The 23485-nt window shown below is 35.3% G+C and overlaps 1 protein-coding gene across 4 annotated transcripts in view; it reads right to left on the minus strand.

Annotated features, from left to right (window-relative positions):
* The window catches only part of CRPPA (CDP-L-ribitol pyrophosphorylase A), a 328621-nt gene that overhangs the window by 178156 nt on the left and 126980 nt on the right, over positions 1 to 23485 (minus strand). For all 4 annotated transcript variants that reach the window (XM_050785380.1, XM_050785382.1, XM_050785381.1 and 1 more), the window contains exon 6: positions 12253 to 12350. In XM_050785380.1, coding sequence (XP_050641337.1) covers positions 12253 to 12350 — 98 coding nt within the window. The remainder of the gene's footprint in view (positions 1 to 12252; positions 12351 to 23485) is intronic.

Raw genomic sequence — 23485 nt, forward strand, 5'->3', positions numbered from 1 at the left:
AACTGCATAGTACACCTATGCACGGGCAGGTATTATCATCCTCATGTTATAAAGCTGTACAGGCACAAAAGTTTAATCAAAGATTACACAGCCAGTAAGGAGCTAGCACTCAGACTCAGGCCTGTTGAAACTCCCAGGTCCACATACACAACCTCCAAAGCACACTGGACATCAGTGTTACTCTAGGTACTATTACCTTGTCACAGACATCACAAGACCCTTACCCAGAGAGGAGTAATTCTACATGTCCCAAAGTTAACTCCAGGGGGAAGGGGTGCGGGGGAGGAACATGTATTCTGGAGAAAGTCAGTTAAGTACTAACAATCTTAATTGCCAGTATACACATTCCCTTAACAGTGATGTTTCTGGGTCCTGGATAGGGTATAAAGTACTTAAGAAGTGTCCTCCAATTTCAGTCTTCAGATTTGATGTCGAAGTAATATCAAGTGCTTCTCACCCACTGCATTAAACGTGTGCTGAGCCGTTGGTGGTAGAAGACATTATTGTGGTAAGTCTTCCTTTGTGCGTCCCTCTCTCACTGTTAAAACTCATGTTGAAAACCAACTATTGTTCTGATGCAACATTACAAGGACCACGGAATGGAAAATGACAAGCTCTAATGCTAACGAACCTTGAGCACCTAACACAAATAATTTAAAGCTCCTGTTTTATTTTTTTTTATTATTTTTTATTTTTTGAGACAGGGTTTTGCTCTGTCACCCATGCTGGAATGCAGTGGTGTCATCTTGGCTCACTGCAACCTCCACCTCTTGGGTTCAAGCGATTCTCCTGCCTCAGCCTCCCAAGTAGCTGGGATTACAGGTGCCCACCACCATGCCTGGCTAATTTTTGTATTTTTAGTAAAATGGGGCTTTCACCATGTTGGCCAGGCTGGTCTCGAATCTCTGACCTCAGGTGATCCACCTGCCTCAACCTCCCAAAGTGCTGGGATTACAGGCAGGAGCCACCACACCCAGCCCCGTTTTATTATACATCCAAAGTTATATAGTATCAACACAAAGTGTAAAGCTGCAAAATACCACCCTGCTCCTTTTTCTGTTGAGCTTTCATGACAGATTATACTATAACTAAAAGACAATGTGTAGTAGATGGGAAATGACTGGCATTAACTCATAAATCATGTTTGGCAGGCATGTTCTGTCCTATTAGCGGAAATCACTAATGATATGTGAAAAAGATACAAACAGTAATATAATCCTTTTATATGTATTAGTAATGCATAAAACATTTGCAAGCTGAGAATTGGCAAGTTAAAATGAACAAATCCTATCTGTCTTAATTAAAAATAAAACAAAATCACAAAGAACAGAGTATCTTAGCCATTGATAGATTAATATAATTTCATTCATTTGACCAATATTTATTGATAGCTACAAGCCAGACACTAAATTGTATACTGAGACCATGTCAATGACTAGACAGGTTTCTTCCCTCAAGAAGTTTGTAGCCTAATGGGAAAAAGAAATAAATTTTAGATGTGTGTTTCTCGAATTTCAATGTCCATGGGAATTCCTGAGAATCCTGTTAGAAATGCAGATTTTAATTCTTTTAGATTTGGGGTAAAGCTAAGAATAAACATTTCTAAGAAGCTTCCAGTTGATACTGATATAACTGTTGCCTGGATCACACTCTGAGCCAGAACAAGTTTCTATCATTTGAATCCACATTAATCTAAAAGCCCTCTCTCATTTTGAGTAGATATTTACTGAGGAGTGTGTCCTATTCTAGCAAATGAAAGACAATTGCAACCTTACTGAACCAAAGCCATTGCCTTTATCTTTATTACATCTATTGGTATGGCAAACATAAATGACTAACATTAAACAATTCATTAATTCAACTTTTTTCCTTCAAATTCTTGCTAAGTTTATAACATAATTTAATTTAAATGCATAAAGTTTTCATTTTTCCTAATAAAGACACTGCCTAAATGTAGTCTGCCTTCAGAATCGGTTGGTTCCACAGCTAAGGATTCGAGCATGGGTCAAAAACATTTGAAAAACAAAAATAAATAATAAAAATACAAATTTATAAAAATACAGTGTAACTATACAGCATTTATATTGTATTAGAGACTGTATGTAATCTGAAGATGATTTAACGTATACAGGAGGATGTATATAGGTTATATGTAAATACTATTTCATTTTCGGTAAGGGATTAGAGCACCCATAAATTGTGGCATTTGTAGAGCAGACAGGTAAGTCCTGGAACCCCCCTCTAAATTGAGGGACAACTGTATATAGAAGTACAATTGCAGCCTGTTTCCATATTAAAATGATGTGATGATAAAATGACAATCACTTAAATGACATGATTGATTGACATTGTGCTGCAAATGTTACAATTGCTCTCAAAATGTCTAGATAAGAAATATTAAAAAGGTTCTCAACAACCTCCATTTTCCACCTCATTTTTACAAAATGATAGAAAATAAAGAAAATTAAAATCAGCTATAATATGTATGAATAGCTTACCAAAGAGTCCTTTCACATGTAATCCCAAGAAAATCACGCAAGAGTCTTTCAAGTAATATTCAAACATCATCCCAATATTTGTTCAACCTGAAAACTGCCATCAAACCCTATGTAATAAGCAAACTATTTTTCATTAAGGTATATTCCTCTTGTATGAGAAGTATACTTGCAATATTTATACATAAAATTTCCCTCTCATACAACTTTCCCATTATGACTCATTAGTAGCCTGTTGAATATACATTGTTTAGCTTAGAGGTTCAAAATATTTAAAAAATACTAAGGATAAATTACATTTTGAATTTGTTGTGACTTGTTTCAGAACTATGTATATACCACAGAATATTTTTTAAACAGTATATTTCTAGACAATATAAAAAATAGATTCAAATATCAACATAGAATCTTACTGCAAATTCTACAGAATACATTTTTAAAATATTACTTATGGATTATCTTCTTCACTTCACTAAGAAGGTCCCCTCTGCAGTGCTCATTTCTCCATCACTGTCTTTCTTTCCTGACAGAAGGCTGCTCACCACCAATTTCATCACTGTTGCTAACTCCAGCTCATCTAATCTCTGCAACATCTGCTACCAACACCTTCTCTTCCCTCCTTTTGTGAACATAGTTTTTTCTTCTGGTTAGAAAATCAGTTTGACCTTCTTGGGTATGCTTTGTGTTTTAAACTCTTCTCAACCGGTCCCATGATTGATGGATGATGGCCAGAGGCTACCTCTTTATCTCCAGCAACATATTTGGCTGTTGGCCAGGTAGAGAGGTACTCCAGGAGCTTGCCGGTTCATCATGCTCTCATCTTTAATCACAACTATTTATCTGGCTCCTTCCATCTCCACAGCACTATGTGAGGGATCAGTGATAAGAGATGGTGAAAGAGATGTGCAAACGGATAAATAATAAGCAGGATATGCAGAATGACACAACTATTGATGAGTAATTTAGGAGATCTAATAACTAAAAAAAATGATTCGGGACAACTTCATGGAAAGAGTAATCAACTAAGCCTTAAAACATAAAATTGACAAATAGAGAAGGCATGCAATCCAGTAGAATAGAGTGCAAGAGTTAGAAGACTAATCGCTTCAAAACATGTTGAGCCACAACAGCAATAGCATTGTGACAAAAAGTTCAGTGTAGAGAGCAGAAGATCTTAAATGACGGATCAAGCTGTATAGACTTTTTTTTAACCCTCATATGCTGAATAGTCATTTAAGGTATATAATGCCAACGTAAGAGAGAAAGATAAAGATTTTTTTTTTAACACAAGTTGTAGGCCTTGGAAAGAAGGTCTCTGGTAACAAGATAACGAATAATTTACTGTGGTTATAAGCTCAAAGTGGTATATTTGATTCAGTTGTCCCAGAACCACCAAAACCTTGGAACCATTGTTTAGCTAAAGCTACCAGAACAACAAAATAATCTATTTTGTGGCATTATAAAGTAAAATTATACTACACGCAAACACTTGACATAAAACACATTTCCAAACTCAATTATTAGGGATAACATAAGCATAAAAAGATGCTTTGCAGACATCATGTATCCTATAACTGGAGAAAAAAAATTTAATGAAATGAAGTGAAATCACTGAGTTCTGAAACTACATCTCAATTTAAATAGCATAAGCAATTTAGTATATAACATTCTTCAAAATCAATTGCTGACGGTTAACTATAATCTACATACAAAAACAACTTTGGCAACTTTTTATATCAATTTTCCTCTGAACATATTTACTTTCTGTGTAAAATCAAAAAAAAATTCCTGAATTAAAGGCTAAGACTTGACTTTATCAATACATGCCCAAAAATTGATGGTGGTTGGTTTCTGTTTTTATTTCATAAGCTTAGTATAATGGTTGTCCAGAACTTGTAAGCAATGACCTCATTTCTAAGCAGACAAGATGCAAAAGACCGTTTTTACAGATTAACCATCTGGTTCCTTTAGGAAGAGTAATATTTCAACAGGTTCCTGTATTTCAAGAATATAAACAATTAAAAAGATGAAGATACATGAAATATACAAAGAAAAAAATAGAGAAAATAGCATTTAAAGCAAATCATCCTAGCTCCCTCAATATTTTAAAACCATGACAATCAGTCATTAATATAAACTGTTAATTTTATTTAATACAACATGAATGTAATTCATACCACCTTCTGCAACTAGGTGGTCTATCATTTTGGAGTTTCTTTCCACCTCTGGAGAATTGTTCAGGAAATCTGGCTAACATACCAAATAAACCAAATGAATTCAATAAGATGGTTTTTGGCTAGTTTCTGTATTCTTGTATACACATGCATGCACCACATAAATGTGGTACCATTCAGAGTGAGAGGCGCAAGAGAAAAAAAGGAGCTTTCCAGTGTTATTTCATTGTTGACTATACAGTATTCAGGTGCAAACAAATGAAAAGCCTGTATATTCAGACTAAATATAATATGTATCAAAATAAGCATAAAATAACTGTTTTGGATAGGTCTTAGGATACTGCTGTGGCTTAATTTGCTCTGTTTATCTTCTCTCTGCTTTTCTTTATTGCATGTGCTATTTTTGATGTTTTGTTTGACTAATATGTCATACAGTGAATTTACTGAGGTCTATAATAAAAGGCATAGATCCATACACTGGACACAACCTTGAGGGCATAAGAAAAAAAAAAAAAAAATACTAAGTACCATAGAACAGCCTCAACAAAATCAAAGCATGCTTTACACATGATTTTCAGTTACACCCTGCTTGTCATTTGTGATTACTCAAAACAATAATTAAATTATGTGCTCCAGGAAACAGGAAGGAGTTGATAACCAAAATACGTGAAAAGCCCCTACAGTCCCTGTTTGTTAAAAGTATAGATCAGCATTCTTTAGGAGTTCCATTCTTTTATTACAGGAGTGAATATTGGGTTGAACCCACTTATATGCATTTAAGGTGACATGATGTACGAAAACAAATACTGCAGAGGTTTCCTCTGTAGAACTGTACTTTTAAGAGGGAGCAGCCAAAACAATCTTCTTGTAAAGATAAAGTGGATCATGTCATTTTCAAATAAAGTCTTCTCTCACTTCATTTTCCCCTTAAAACAATATATAAATGATAATAGTAGCAATGGTAACAGTAGAAGTGGTGAACTCAACATAAAAAGCCTACAAGGCTGTCTCTGGGTCTGTCCCCAGCTCTTTTCTTGTCTCCTTCTACTCCCACTTCCACTCCATTTCCATCTCCAACCACAGACGCTTTCTTTCTGTGCCCCAACGAAGCTCTTTATGTGCCTTTCACATACTGTTACTTCTGGTTTGTTCTTTAAATCGATAATTATTATCCTTAAAGGCTTAAGTTAAATACCACGTCTGCCAAGAGATTTCACTTACTGCCTTCCACTCCCAATCTAAGTCACTTTCTCTGGCTCTTTTATATAAGCACAGTTAGGTTTTCCTTAGAATATTCATCACAATTTGACATTTTAATTTGCATTCGTTTACTTTTTTATCCCCAACTGGACAATATGCTCCTTGGAAATAGGAAATCATACTTGTTCAGTTCAACTTCCCATATCTAGTGAGTATATCATGATAGGCATTTATTATTTGGTAAATAAACTAGAGAATTTAGGAATAAAATCACATCTTCCTACTTATAAATTCCTTACTACCTTCAGTTCAGTATGTAGTATAAACTATTTTGGATATTTACTGAAAATTGGGAAGAAGTGAGAGAGGTCCCTTTACAACTGTCTACTACCACCCTGATCTATCTCTGGAGAGCTCTATCTCCAAAGCTGGTAAGGTCTGTGAAATACTTCAAACTGCTGAGGAAAATGGAAGAGGAAAATAGCAAGACTGACAGCAAAGCCCTGTCCTTTAAGAATCAGTGAAAAGTGCCTGTGAATGGGGGAAGAAGGAAAGGTGCCTCTCCCCAAGTTAGCTCTTTACTTAACTTTTTAACAACCTCTTCCAGGTATTTGGTGTTCATCATTAAAGTTAGATGTTTGGTTCACCTGTAAGGTATGTTGCAAAATTCTAGTATAGATAATTACAATAAACATATCCAATCTTTTCCCTTAATTTCAAAGGAAAACATTTTTTCTTTTCATGTTAACAAAACAATCCTCCCATTATGTGTTGAGAAGCTCCACACCCACACTGATCTGCCCTACAGATGCCAGGATTTCAATAGTGGTGACATCATCCTTTTTACACATTCTTTCAAAGTAGGATGAAAGCTTTGAGAGGTGAAAATGTTAGAATACATTGCATTTTGTGTTTGTAAGTTATTAAGCTGAAAAATGTCATGAGATAAATTTACCTTCATAAAGGAAGAGAAAAAGTATATAAAACTAGATAAATCCTTTCCCAAGGGGATGTCTTTCAGACATTAGGTATTAGCCCTTTGCCAAACTTAAAAATCTCAGTCTTTTATCTCACCTTTCCTTAGAAGAATATTAATTAGTAGAGACCATTTTGAATCAACTAGCATCTATATTCACTAGTTACATGATATTAGGCAAATCAAACTGCAAGTTTCCGTATTTCTATTTGTAAAATAAAAGGGGGAAATCATAGGATTATTTTAAAGAGAAAAGAACTGCATAGTACTGATACAGACAGGAGGCAGGGAAATACTGAGTAGAAGAGGGCAGTCCCTGGTGAGGGCCACACCCTTAAGCCTGGGTACTGTGACCCAAAGTGAGAACATGCATTCCTGTTTTCCCACACAAATGCTGCTTTTTGGACTGCCCTGCCTCCCATCCTGTACCCATAAAAAACCCCAGGCTCCACTAGCAGAGTGGTGTCAGAGGGGCAGCAGAGTGGAACAGAAGAGGCTAGAAGAGAAGCAGTAGCTGTCAAAAAGAAGCAGTTTGACTTCAGAGGGACAGCTTGAAGGTGAGATTTCAGAAGGACAGCTTGACAGTAGGACCTCAGAGAAGAGTTCAGCAGGGGACAGCCAAACTCCAGGGTAAGAACACCTTTCCACTCCATCCCCTTTCCAGCACCCCATCCCACTGAAAGCCACTTCCACTCCTCAATAAAATCCTCCACATTCACCACCCTTCGATTAACTGATGCGGCCTGATTCCTCCCAGATGCCGAACAAGAACTCTGGTACCAAGAGGGCTGGTGCAAAAGGCTGTCATCCTGACCCTCCACTGAGCTGTTAAACATTTAAGCTGTTTGTAGAGAGCAAAGGTAAAAGAGCACAATGTAACACATGTCTTCTGGGGCTTCAGGGGTCATGGATACCCCACTAGATGCTGTCATGGAGCCACATGAAGTTCTATTCCTGCCAGCGTGCCCAGAAGCACTTGTCCTGGCCCCTCTACCCGCTCACCTGCATGCTCCCCCCGTCCCATGAGAGGTTAAGAGGTTAATGAGCCAACCCCTTAGCCAGTCCTATGAAGGTGTCAGGGAAACTACCCATTTCAGTACTACTCCTGACACTGCATAATCAGTGTTGTGACTGTTTCTTTTTCTTTTTAAAAAAATTTTAATTTAATTTAATTTAATTTAATTTTTTGAGACGGAGTCTCTCTCTGTCACCCAGGCTGGAGTGCAGTGGTGTGATCTCAGCTCACTGCAAGCTCTGCCTCCAGGGTTCATGCCGTTCTCCTGCCTCAGCCTCCCAAGTAGCTGGGACTACAGGCGCCCACCACCACGCCTGGCTAATTTTTTATATTCTTAATAGAGACGGGGTTTCACCGTGTTAAGCCAGGATGGTCTCAATCTCCTCCCCTCGTGATCTGCCCGCCTCGGCCTCCCAAAGTGCTGGGATTACAGGCATGAGCCACCGCACCCAGCCTGTTGTGGCTGTTTCTAAGAGAAAGCATTCTCTTAAGTCTGTGTGGTATAACAGGTTTTTAAACTTTTAATTCTTTTTAACCAAATTAGAAGCCAGGGAAGGCTTAGCAGGAATGTTATCTCCTTTCAAGGTGAACCAAGATTCTCTGAGTAAAATAACAGGACATCCAAAGTTCAGTTTTAGAAGTTCTACATTAGCTATTCATTAAAAATAAATAAAAAGTCTAATTTATCTCCAAAAAGGAAGATATTACAATTAAGAAATTTTTGAGGAACGGTGATTTTCTCACTTTTGAATATATGAATACTTCTTAGTTTTATTATATGAAGGAAATCCCTAACTTCAAGTCAAACCTAATTTTTTAAAAATTCCAAATTTGCTATGTCTATCTATATTTATAGACGAATTCAATACTTGAAATTAAAAGAGAAATGTAAGTGCTCTTTAAAAATTATAAATGGCCAGGAGAGCACACAAAGAATAAAGGGGAAAAAGATTCTGGAACCCTAGAAATATCATTTTAGTCTTTGAATCTCTGCAGACCCTTCATAAAAACAGAAAAGGCAAGTAGGATATCAAAACCAAAAACCTACAGACATTATCTACTATAAAACCAATATTTGGGAGGCTGAGGCACGAGAATCATTTGAACCTGGGAGGCGTATGTTGTGGTGAGCTGAAATCATGCCACTGCACTCCAGCCTGGGCAACAGAGTGAAACAGTGTCTAAAAAAAATAATATTAGTGGGTAGGGATAAATTGGTAGCACATATAAAGACACACACAGTTTAAGAAACTGTAGGAAAAAATGGGAGTAAACCAAGAAAGACAGAAAGCAACAAAATCATCATCAGATACTTTCTGGATACCTTAGCAGGCCATTCCATTCTGGGAATAGCAACAAAAACTAGCTGAAAAATGTCATGAGATAAATTTACCTTTATAAGAGAAGAGAAAAAGTATATAAAACTAGATAAATCCTTTCCCAAGGGAGGATTTTTCCCTTTTCCAAGGGATAAATCCTTTGTAGATAGATAAATCCCTTTCCCAAGGGATAAATCCTTTGTAGGCTTTAATTCAAAGTTGAAAACAAAGAAGCCACATGAAGGTTCTCTGCTAGGGATATCTGGGGGTATGGGTCCAAAGCACATTCAAAACCAATAAAGAGAAGCACCCTAGTATGTTAAAGCACCAACCTGAGAAGTCTAGATGGACCAAAAGAGGTGCACTAGGAACAAAGGAAAGACAAAGTATAGGCAAAGCACGGCCACAGAGGTGTTATTTTGACTCATCCCTTCCTCCTAAAACTAGAGAAAGCTCTTTTACTTAAAAAGGAACAATAGGGCTAGGTGCAGCAGCCATGCCTGTATTTCTGCCCTTTGGGAGGCCAACGTGAGAGGATCACTTGAGGCCAGGAGTTTGAGACCAGCCTGAGCAATATATGGAGACTCCTCTCTCTACAAAAAGGAAAAAAAAAATTAGCTGGGCATTGCAGTGTGTGCCTGTGGTCCCAGCTACTCTGGAAGATGAGGTGGGAGGATCGCTTGAGCTGAGGAGGCCAAGGCCAAGGCTACAGTGAGCCATGATAGTAGCAGTACACTCCACCCTGGGTGACAGAGCAAGACCCTGTCTCAAAAATATATATATTTGATATATTAATGACAGAAAGAAAGAAAAAGAAAAGACTAAAAAGCAAAATAATATCCCTACAGGAAACACATGCACATCAGAAACACCCAGTCATAAAGTAAACAAATACTATAACCCAATATTTAATAAGCTAAAAGAAATTAAGAAAATGACAGAACTATAAAAGTCAGACTTGGAATAACTTAGAAACAAGGTGATGAGAAGAGAAAAAATTTTAAAAATATTTCAGAAATGAAGACTAAATTAGAAAAAAACACAAAAGGTAATGACTGAACAGAAATAAAAGATGGAAAGTAAGAAAATTAAGAAGAAATTAAGAGATTAGAAAAACTCAAGAGAAGGTAATAGCTGTAGATGGCCAAAGAACATGTAAGCTTCAGGCAACAGGAATCTCTGAAGAAAACTGAAGTAACCAAACAGAAAATACTGAAGAAATAATGTCATACAAAAATATTTGAAACTACACAGAAGAATCTACTATGTACCTAGCAATATCAGCCAAAATGACCATAATTAAGAAACCTGTAGTAAAACAAATGGACTTTAAAGGAAAAGAATTATTTGAGCATCCAGGCAAACAGACTAAATCACTTATAAGACAAAGAAAGTCAGATTTTCATCACACTTGACCAAAATACTTTATGACAAAAGAAAATAGATTGGCATATCGAAGATACTCAACAAAAAATTACTGAATCAAGATTGTTTTTAATCTAACCAAAACCACCTTGAAGATTTTGAGCAAAAGAATAATTTTATTCACATGGAAGAACTTGGGAATACTGTGCCCATGAGCCTTCACTAGAACATCTATTGGAGGATTAGTTCCAGAAAACCGAAATGATTTTTAAGATATCAACATAAGGATTTGTAGTGACTATTACATATATATTTACTTATATGACTAAGAATAATGGTTTGAGGGAGAAAGTATAGTAGGTAATGACATGAATGTAAGAATATATACAGTAGAAAGTTCACTGTCATCTTTCAGCTATAAACTTTAAGTTAAAGCATACTAATTCAAATTAGATTCTTCAGAAAGGAGGAGGTAGAAGACACTGGTTAATTTGTTAATTTTAACAACTCATGTATCTATATAGCACTAAAGTATGAGAACTAACAGTCTGTACTATCTAATACTGTCACACCACTCTGTCAACTTATCATTGAAAGTTTAATTATAGTTCAAATTCATTGAAAACGTACTGCATGCCAGATGCTTCTCTAAGCACTTTAAATATATTCATTTTATTCAACTCACCCAGCAACTTTAGAACGTAGATGTTATTAACATTTTCAATGTACAGACAAGGAAATTAGGAAATAGAGCTGACATCCAAAATACAAGCAGTCTGATATCAGAGCCTGTTCTCTTTCCAACTGCACTATCATGATAAAATTACACAGCTAATGGGTGTGGTGGAGGCTGAGGCAGGAGAATCACTTGAACCCAGAAGATGGAGGTTGCAGTGAGCTGAGATCACACCACTGCACTCCAGCCTCGTGACAGAGTGAGACTCCATCTCAAAAAAAAAAAAAAAAAATTACAAAGCTAAAATGAACTTTTACCCTCTGCTTTTGATGAGAATTATGTACGATGTTAAAAGGTCATCCCATGTTTAACATAAACTCTGATTAGAAGTTATATATTTTAATGAAAACAGGGTAATTAATTAAAATATACAAAAATAAGTTTGGCAACAAAATGCTTGAAAGTTGTCATAAAAATGATTAATGGCAGTGCTTGGTGGTAAAATTATAAAAAGTTCCTATAGACACCCTCACACTTATTGCATCTTCTATCTTCCTAGACCTAATATTAGATATGAGTTTAACCACGAAGTTGGTCACTTCACATTCACTCGCTTTTCCAAAATCATGATTATTTCACCTTTTGTCATCATGCCTCTTATTTTCCCCCTCCCTCTTCTTAATCTCTCTAATCTTCATAGAGTCTACAAACTTTACTAAGCATCTAGCATGTACTGGCCACCATGCCTCTTAAGACAAGTCTCAGCCTTATTCTGGGGAGTGCAGGCATCAGGCAGGGCTTCCTAAAGGACATCACACATGGAGACTAGAAGAAAATCCGCAAAAGGAATGAAAAGGGTGACAGAGTATGTTTCAGATCCTAACTGCTGGCAGACCAAAGGATCTCATCGAGGCAAAATAATAAGAACATTACGATTAAAGGATTTTTATGGTTTTTTCCAAGAAAGATATCTTTATGCTATAAAAGTTTTTGGCAATCAGAATTTATCAAAATCAGTCTTTGAATACTTACATTTAATTCACTTTTTAGCACTTCTTCAAGAAGATGACCTACATGTTTGTTATCTTCTTTTGAATCCATAACTACACAAATCTCTTGGGAAATTATCTCTGAAATGAAAAAAAAAAGAGTTTTAAGTTTCAAACAAAACATGTAACAAGGCCCTAGGATGCTGAAACATAAACTTACCTGATGTTCATAGCTGTTGACTAAGAATAGGGAGGTTTTGATTTCAGGCCAAGTGGAGTAATCTGTGTACACAATGAGATGGCCCTGATTCAGTTTATTACCCAAGTCCATAAATCTATCCATTAAACACTCTGTGGGTGAAGAACCAGACATTGTGCAGCTAACAGAAATAAGATATTTTAGGATGCATTCAGAAGGGAGTAACTAGAGGTGACAACCATTTGAAGTTCAGCAATTCAATCCTTCCATGTTTATAAGGAGTCTCCCAGAACCTAGCAGATTTCTACTTCTCAAACAGATTCATTCTTTAGGCCATAGGTTATCTCCTGGGCACAGATTCATTGTGCCATCCAGTGCGCTGGTTAAGTACATCGTGTTCCTTGACATTCCTCTAGATTTTCAATTCAATACAATTAATTTCCTGTTTTGACTATTGGAAAAAGCAAATGAAAGAATTTTCTTCACATCTGAAAGACTTGAGATGGTCTGGTTTAACATTTATAAACTACGTGACACAGTGATAGTCATGTCACCTCTGAAAACCCTGCATGCATTCTTCCAAAAGATATGAAGTCCTCCTCTACAGCAGGCAAATCAGAAGGCACCCTAATTCAAGGTAACTTGACCTCTTGTTATCATGATACCAAGTTCAACCATGAGCTGAAGTCTGAGTAGAATTTTTCTTAATCCACATCTTTCTGTCTTATAATTAACACCAATTCTTCTAAGTCTCAGGCATCCTATAGAGAAATTGCCTATATAGCTGCCAGTTAAAGAGCCATTACACAGCATTATATCATGGATTAAGAAAACAAAGTCTAATTTTAAGAAAGCATTCCTGAATCAAAAGTATGTTTAGCTTTTGACCCAACTGCTTCCTACCTGAGCAACTCTAAAATACGATCCATATAAATCACTGATGTAGCAATAGCTAATAATTCTTTCAAGCAAAGCCAGGGAGAACAGGTTATTGAAAATAATATCACCAGTTAATAGCACTGCTATTACTATCTCCTACTTAACAAGAATATTATGTATTCCAGGAGCTATATGCTATATATGAATACGAATCCTCATGATGACCATACAAGATCAGTATCATTCTGAATCTATGTAACAGATTCAGGAAGCTTGAATTCAGAGAAGTAACTTGGCCAAGGCCACAGGGACATGAGTAGTAGAAAAAAGATTCAAATCCAAAAATAAATAAATAAATCTGTATTTCTGAGTTACATGATGCTAATAAAATTCAACATAATTAAAAACACAAATGAATGTTTTAGACAGTAAATGCTATAGAACATCATTGTGGAGAGAGAAACTGGAGACAAGATCAGATAACTCTAAAATACAATGAGCTAGGAGCTCACTCTTGAAAGGGGAATAGGTTTTGCTTAGGAGTGGGAGAAAGGAGCTTTACAAACAATCAGAAATGATAAGAAAGAAACAAGATTTTAATGTGTATTGAGGTAGGTAGTCACATAAACATAGTGTGACCAACAACCAAGAGAATTACTTGAAAGCTATATTAGTTTGTTTTCACACTCCTGATAAAGATATCTCAGAGACTGGGCAATTTACAAAAGAAAGAAGTTTATTGGACTTACAGTTGCATGTGGCTGGAGAGGCCTCACAATCATGGCAGAAGGCAAAAGGCACATCTCACATCACAGCAGACAAGAGAAGAGAGCTTGTGCAGGGAAACTCCCCTTTTTAAAACCATCAGATCTCATGAGACTTATTCACTGTCATGAGAACAGCATGGGAAAGACCTGCCCCTAATGATTCAATTACCTCCCACAACACATGAGAATTCAGATGAGATTTGGGTGGGGACACAGCCAAACCATATCAAAAGCCATAAAATGATTTAGTAGTGAGTTCTAAAGTGGGATAGTTAGTGAGATCAAATCAAAGGGGTCCTTTGCTGTCTTGGACACTAGAGTGTCCTAGGGCTTTCATTTAGAAGTTAACTCATAAAAACAGTGGCTTTTGAAAACAAAGTTAACCCAAACTTATATATCATGAAATTACATGTTTAGAGAAATCTGGGCTTTGTAATGTCTTAGGCTAAAGCCCCAACAGTTCTATTTCTGAAAGCTCCTCATGAAAACATTAGGAAAACTAAAAAAAAAAAAAAAAAAAAAAAAAAAAAAAAAAAAATGTACAAATACAAAGTAATCTGCAAATGCAACAATTAATGTGATGGTGCCACAAACATTTACATAAATTTGTAAAATAATGTATAACATTTAGATAATTTAATACAAAACAGCATATGTAGGTTTTCCTTGCTTTGTTTCATCATATATCCTTCTTTATAAAATTCTAAGCTCTACCCAGCAAGTGTACAGTAATAAAACTGGTATATTACTACCAACTTACAAAAATGAAATATTTTTAAAAAATGAATTCAAAATCTATTTGCTGGCCAGGCACAGTGGCTCACATCTGTAATCCCAGCACTTTGGGAGGCCAAGGTGGCAGATCACTTGAGGTCAGGAGCTCAAGACCAACCTGGGCAACATGGTGAAACCCCATCTCTACTAAAAACATAAAAATTAGCTGGGCATGGATGGTGCACTCCTGTAGTCCCAGCTACTCAGGAGGCTGAGGAAGGAGAATCGCTTGAACTCGGGAGGCGGAGGTTGCAGTGAGCCAAGATCATGCCACTACACTCCAGCCTGAGCAACAGAGCGAGACTCTGTTTCAAGGGAAAAAAAATCTATTTGGCATTTATCCTATGCCATGTTTCAGTTACCCTAAATAAAAAACATTTGTTGTTTAGCAATCTTTCATTGTCACATAAATTTTTACCATCATTTCCACAAAAACATCTGTTGAGTTTGGTATAGAAATGACATCTTTAAAATAACAAGCCTTCCAATTAACGTGATTTGTCCCCCATGTCCAGAAATCTTTAAGTTTCAATACTGCTTCATAGTTTCCAGTGCAGATCCCTTTCATCTTTTGTTAGATTTATTCTTGTTTGTTGATAACGCTATAAATTGATTTTTAATTTCCTATTTGTTGTTATGTACAAAAATACATTTTGATACAGACCTTGTATAGTCAGTTACCTTGCTAAATTTACTTATAAACTGATGTTTTATAGATATTAAATTCTCGGTATATACAAACATGCTGATGAATGATAAAGTTTTATTTCTTTCCAATCTATAATTTTATCTCATAATGAAAATTTTTAAATATTGGCTCTATGCTCATGAAAAAAAATTAGCCTGAAATTCTACTTACTTACAAGGTCCTGTCATATTGTCATTAAACAATTATACTATCCTCACATAATGAGTTGTGTTTTTTTCTACTCTCTAGAAGTGTGCAAGATTGGTGTCATGTCTTCTTTTGAATGGTTTTGTAGAATTCACTGGTAAAAGTCAACTGCTTCTTTGTGGGAGAGCTTTTAATAAAAATTCAGTATCTTAAATGGATGAATGACTATTCACATTCTCTATTTTCTGTCTCAGGATAGTATGGTGTATTTCCCTAAGAATGTGTTCATTTCATCTAAATTCTCATTAACAGTAGTATAATGTTGTTCATAACGTCTTAATGTCTGTAGAGTTGTATTGATTCTTTCTCATTTCTGATACTGATTACTTGAGCTTTCAATATTTTTCATGATCACTCTTGCCAAGGTCTTAACAATTTTATTACTGTCATCCGAGGAAATCATGATTGATTCTGTCTTGTATGTTTGTTTTCTAGTTTATGGGTTCTTGTCATTTTCTTCAGTATTTTCTTCCTTCCACTATCTTTGAGTTTTGTTTGCTGCTTCTCTTTTTAAAAATGTTTAAGCTGCTGACTCTCTTCCTTTTTTCTACTACTTATATTTAAGGCTCTAAATTTTCCTCTAATAACAATTTTAGCTGTACCTCAAACATTGTGATATATTCACTCAATTTAAATGACTTCACATTTAGTTTAAAATATTTCATTGCTTTTCACATCTTTCATTTAGAATCACATTATTAGAAGCATCTAATTTCTATTGTGGTTTCTTATTTCACCTATGGATTACGTAGAATTTTATTGTTTTTATTAGAATGGTATGTAACAAATTACTATAAATTTGGTGGTTTAAACACCATCCCATTAAGTAGTTCACAATGCTACAGGTCAAGAGATGGAGGAGGAGGAGGAGAAGAAAGGGTGATATGGAAAAGGTGAGAGGGGAGTACATGCCCAGAAATGATAAAGTAAGTGAGGCAAAATGTAAACAACAAGGTAGGTAAAAGATAGGGAAGCTATTTGTGTTATTCCTGTATCTTTTAGGTTTGAAAGTTATTAAAATAAAAAAGCACCCTCTCCTGAAAACAAAAATTAAGAAAAAATATATGAAGCTATATTAATAGTAGGAGACTTTAAAGTTCACTTCTCTTAAGATAAGTGAGCAAAACATAAGGATGTAGATTCTAGGCAAAGTAACATCATAAGAAACATGGTGGATTTGTTATTGTATTGGTTTCTATATTGTCAGCTAATCTCAGCTATTTGCATTCCACAGGGTCTGCATCTGATAGGCCAATTTCTTACAGTGTCTATGGACCCAATCAATATGTCCTTTACTACTATTGATAAATTCTCACTCTGTCTACATTCAAAGATTAGACCATATACAAAATCATCATCAATTTCTAATGTGATGGTTATCAACTGGTTGCACATCAGAATCAACATAAATATCTTGTTTTCCTTTCATATTTTCAAATACATATGCCTAGTGCACAAACAAGATACTAGCCTATATTTTTGTCCAAAAGTGATTCTGATGTACAGCCAGATTAAAAACCTCTGCTTAGCTATTGCACTGACTTTTTATGATGTGGGAATTATGAAAGGGTTTATCATATAGAACCTTTATAAATATGGTTTCATATATGATACCACATTTATATTTTATATATGTATAGACAGGATCTACTGATCTACCATATATATATATATATATATATATATATATATATATAAATGATACTATCTATAGAGATCTACCTATTCATATCTATATTGTATCATATATATGAGTTTTATATGAAAGTTATTTAATAACTTTCAAACTTAAAAGATACAAGAACACAAATAGCTTTCCCTTTATCTACCCAGATTCACTAATATATCATATATGATATATATATGACACTACATAGATGATACTGTATCTATGGGTATAGATAGATTTATATATATATATAAATGATACTATCTGTGTGTGTGTGTATATATATATAGATATACTATATATGTGTGTGTGTGTGTTTATATATAGTAGGAAATATACATATTCTACTATAGCGTATTACCTAATATGGAATAACTTTGGGGGTAATTTCTCAGTTTTCTTTAATCTTCCGTGTGGCAATTGGAAGATGGTGAGTTTCGTGAGACAGAGCTGTGTTCGTTGCCCATTGCACAGAGACTTTGACATTTCTGACATAAAACTATTTAAAAAACTCAAACCCACACAAACACTACTCTTATGTGCATGTCTCACTGGGTTTTACAATTAAGAAATCTCTAACCTTTATAAAGTTGATATTAAATAAGGTAACATATTTAATAACTACAGATATAGAAGACTTGATAGGCATTCAATAATATTTGTTAAATTGAGGGAAAGACAATTTTTAAAATTTTATACAATTTCAATTCTGTATTGGAACAGATGCTGAAAGTAGCATATTGATACTTTGGCAGCACTTTGCATGTATGAAATGCAAAGAGACGAAAGAACGATTTCTATGCAGAGTCAAATTTTCTTTTATTTTATTTTTTAAAAGAGTACTAGGAAGCACACATCTGTAAAAGGACAAATCAAGTGCAAGGAGATGGACTTGAAAAGTCTTTTCATTTATTGATGCCTTCAGTGTGTTAGGCATTGTCCACTCAAAATTGAGTAAGAAGTGACCTCTGCTATTAGTGAATTTTCCAACTATTACAATGATTTGAAGATTCATCCCTCAGTATAATAAAATATTGCCATTTAAAAAATAGACCTATGTAAGATGAAAGCAGGAGATATCCATAAAAGACTACACTTTGAGATTTTAATAAGGATTAGATAATGTGTAAAATTATTTCTAGTGCCTGGTACAAGAAAACACCTAATAGATGACAGAGTTATTGCTCTTATGGACACATACATTCAATAAGAACATAAATTGAAATAACTTTGTCCACTAAAAATACGATAAATTTCTGACTTCAAATTAATCTCTTCTTTATAGTCTTAATATTTCAGGGTTTGGCAAACAATCCATATCAACTGCATCCCACTAAGCCTTTGTTTCAAATTTCACTAAACATGCCATAATCATATGTGACAATGGAATATACATTTTGAGTAATACATCTATGTTTGCATCTCTGATTTGCTTTAAAACAGATGCCAACTCATTCTCATTGTTTATATCTTAGTTTGTCCACTAGGATCTAGGCTGAAGCATTTTATGCAATTGCTACCGATAATTTCAAAAGCATGCTGCACTGACAGTCTTAATTGTGAATGGCAATTAAGATTGTCTCAAAAAAAACCCAGTAATGACTGTACTTGTACCATGTGTTTGGAAGTTCAGAATAGAAAAAAATATAACTATAGATAGGAGCAGGGCTCCAATGAGTTAATTGAACCTCCTCAATCCCAGAGTTATTCTAGGATCCCCAAACTAAAGGAGAAGAGAAAAGGCACACAAAATATTTACAATTCATTTTTTCATGAAGCACAAAATTCTTTCCAAAGATTAATACTGATAATTTTCTCAAAGAAAACAAAGTACATAATGATTACCTTGAGTTTAATGAAATCAAAACAAAAATAGAAGTCTTTAGAATTCTTAATCTTCTGTTATATTAATAAAGCACTTCCTAGAAAATTTCAGAGGTTGAAGTAAAAATATTGAGGGGAACCACAAAATCATTTTACATCCCAGAATTATACAAACTTTAACACAAAAATCCAGTCTTTGTTCTCTCCCTGAAAATAGACTGGGAATAAATTATGAAATATTCAGATTTAACATTAAATAATACATGACCTGTCAACTTGACTGATACGAGCCTCTGAGTTTTAGTTTTTACATTATCCTATTTTTTAAGTAGTTTCTAAAAAATTCCTAAAAGGCCAGTGGCAGATGGCAAAATATTGATGACATAACAAGTAAGGTTCCCCCAAAATAATTTCAACATGTACTCTGATTTACACTGAATAACTCTTTTTTGGTCTATAGCATTTAAAGGTCACATAGCTTGGTGTGATTTGAGAGAGAGAAAATTCACACCAGAATATGATAAAGTCTTTAGACTTATAGTGAAAACCGTAAGCATTAGCTAAGGAGCCCAAATTTTTCAGTGAATACCTCAGCCCATATCTGAGAACCTCTAAATGGTAAAGATATGTATATAATTGCCAATTAAAATTATGTTGACTAGGCACAGTAGCTCATGACTGTAATCCCAGCACTTTGGGAAGCTGAAGTGGGTGGATCACCTGAGGTCAGGAGTTCAAGACCAGCCTGGCTAAGGTGAAACCCTGTTTCTACTAAAAATACAAAAAATTAGCTGGGCATGGTGGCCCATGCCTATAATCCCATCTACTTGGGTGGCTAAGCAAGAGAATCGCTTGAACCTGGGAGGCACAGATTGCAGTGAGCCAAGATTGCACCACTGCACTCCAGCTTAGGCAATAAGGGTGAAACTCCATCTCAAAAAAAAAAAATTTATATATATATATATATATGCGCCAAAAAGAAACAATCTACAACTTAATTTTCCTGGCTCTGATGGTTAATTTGTGTATCAACTTGACTGGACCACAGGGTGCCCAGATATTTGGTCAAATATTAAGTGTTTCTGAGAAGGTGTTTTGGAACGAGATTAATATTTATCTAGGTAGAATGAATAAAGCAGATGGCCCTTCACAGTATAAGTAAGCCTCATCCAATCAAATGAAAGCCTGAGACATTCACTCTTCAGATTTTGGACTTACCAGCCTCCATAAGCTGGTGAGCCAAATGTTTATCTGTATCCATATCTATATCTCCTCTTTGGTGTTTCTCCGTAGAACTTACACTGGCATTCTAAGCATTCTTCACCAGATAACTCATAATTCCCAGGTCCTCATCATAGGATTCATCAATCAACCAACACTTCCTACCAATTTCCCGAACGTATCTAAAAAATAAAATACATGTTCCCCTGCCTGTAGTATGATCTAATTCTCCAACAAGGTCCACCTCGAGTACCATCTGTTTTAATAACTATAGCCTGTGTTTTAGATGTATTTTGGTTTGTGTGTTGGTTGGTTAGGAGAAGGAATGCACAGGTGACAATCACCAAGGAGACTTTCAAAACTACAAAAATTCCTATTTCTAATACATAAAAGTATCTCTCTCAAACATATATCAACACACACCCATCATTCTCCTTCTACTCAGGTAGAAATCAGTGCATTATTGAATCTGAGTATTCCTGAGGAAACGCTTTTCAGTATAGGGTTTCAGAAAAAAAAAAAAGAAAGAAATCTATATGTCATACGACCCTTATAAGTTTATTCAGAGCTGATACCCATACATTAGGCACCAAGAGAGCCATGCCAGTTCCTTATAGCCAATAATCACTTCAATAGTCAGCAGACGCATTATGATTATTTAGTGCTCATGTCATACTATATATTTTTAATACTGCCTTTGCTTTTTATTGTGGTAGATACTTTTATATATTTTACCTAATGATTACAATAAAGCAGTATGAATTATTTTCCCCATTTTATAGATCAATAAAAGGTGTCTATAAAGCAAGAAAATTGCCCAAGTTCACAGGCATAAAATTGTCAACTTTAAGATTTCCAGCAGAAATCTATGTGAAGTTAGTATCCTGAAAGATTTACTTCCTCTAACACTGTTTTATGTTTTGATTTTACTTTGATTATAGTTTCTACATTACAGTACATTTTTTGTCTTTCTCTTCCACAAGATCACAAACTCCTGAACTCCAGCTTATGATTTCTCAGTATCATCCCAAGCTTTGGAACACAGTTCCAACAAGAAGATATTCAAGACTTATTTTCCAGGCTCTGTGCTAGGATCATGACTAACACACATTGTTACGGGTTGAACTGTGTTTCTCCCAAAATTAGCACGTTGGATTCCTACCCACCAGTATACCTCAGAATGTGACTTTATTTGGAGATGTGATCTTTAGGGAGATGATTAAACTAAGATGAGGTCATTAGGGTAGGCCCTTATAGGAAAAAGAAATATTGGCTGGGCACGGTGGCACGTAGTGGCTCACACCTGTAATCCCAGCACTTTGGAAGGCCAAAGCAAGTGGATTGCTTGAGGTCAGAAGTTCAAGACCAGCCTGGTCAACATGGCAAAACCCTGTCTCTACTAAATATATAGAAATTAGCTGAGCGTGTGGGTGTGCACCATTAATTCCAGCTACTTGAGAGACTGAGGCATGAGAATCTCTTGAACCTGGAAAACAGAGGTTTCAGTGAGCCAAGATTGTACCACTGTACTCCAGCCTGGGTGGAAAAAAAAAAAAGAAGAAAAAAGAAAAGAAATACATACACACACATCTACAGAGAGAAGACTATGTATAGACAAATGATGAAGAAACCACCTGCAAGGCAAGGAGAGAGGCTTTAGAAGAGATGAAACCTACCAAAACCTTGATCTCAGACTTCTAGCACACAAAGTTGTGAAAAAATAAATTTTGGTTGTTTAAGCCACCCAGACTAGGTACTTTGTTACGGCAGCACACGTAAACTAACATACACATTTCCTTACATCAATTTGAATAAAAATTGATGTTAAAGACTGTTTAAAAAGGAAGAGAGAGGTAGAGATCAAGAAATTATCAGTGGATTCTTATTTTAGAGAAATAAAAAATACAACCATTTTTCTTTCAAGCCAGTAACAACCATCAATAAGTCAAGCTAAAATATTTAAATATATATATTCTAAAAAAATAAAATAAAATAAGCCTTAAAAAATACCTTTAACATAGTGTAATTCCAACTTTATTAGGATGTAACATAACAAGCTGATGATGCACCCCAAGGAACTATAAAAACAAAAACTCAAAATTTGTAGAAGGAAAGAAATATCAGAACTAAACAAAATAAAGACTAAAAACACATCATAGGCTGGGCACAGTGGCTCACGCCTGTAATCCCAGCATTTTGGGAGGCCAAGGTGGGTGGATCACCTGAAGTCAGGAGTTTGAGGCCAGCTTGGCCAACATGGTGAGACCCCCATCGCTGCTAAAATTATAAAAATTAGCCAGGTGTGGTGGTACATGCCTGTAATCCCAGCTACTCAGGAGGCTGAGACAGGAAAATTGCTTCAACCTGGGAGGCAGAGGTTACAGTGTGCTGATATCACACCACTGCACTCCAGTCTGGACAACAGAGTGAGACTCTTCCTTAAAAAAAAAAAAAATCCCCCAAAACGAAAAAAAAAAAACAAAAAAAAATACAAAGATCAACAAAAGAAGTTTGATTGTAAACCACCCAAAAATAATAATCATCTTCAATAAACCACTACACAAAAAAAGAACCACTAAATAAAATAAACAAAGAGACATTATAACTGACACTACAGAAATACAGAGGATCATGAGAAATTATTATAAACAACAATACGCTGATAAATTGGAACACTTAGAGGAAGTTGATAAATTCCAGGACACATACAACCTACCAAGATTGAAAGAGGAGGAAATAGGAAAACTTAACAGACCAATAATTATTAATGAGATTGAATCCATAATGAAAAGTCTCTCAAGAACAAAAAACGCAAGACCAGATAGATTCACTGCTGAGCTCTACCAAACATATCAAGAAGAACTGATACTAATCCTCCTCAAACTATTCCAAGAAATTGAAGAGGAGGAAATTCTTCCTACCTCATTCTTGGAGGCAAGCATCACCCTGATACCAAAACCAGACAAGAATACAACATAAAAATAAAACTACAGGCCAATATCCCTGATAAGTTTTTTTTGTTTGTTTTTTTTTTTGTTTGTTTGTTTG

The sequence above is a fragment of the Macaca thibetana genome, chromosome 3 (assembly GCF_024542745.1).
Source record: "Macaca thibetana thibetana isolate TM-01 chromosome 3, ASM2454274v1, whole genome shotgun sequence".
Classification (NCBI taxonomy): domain Eukaryota; kingdom Metazoa; phylum Chordata; class Mammalia; order Primates; family Cercopithecidae; genus Macaca; species Macaca thibetana.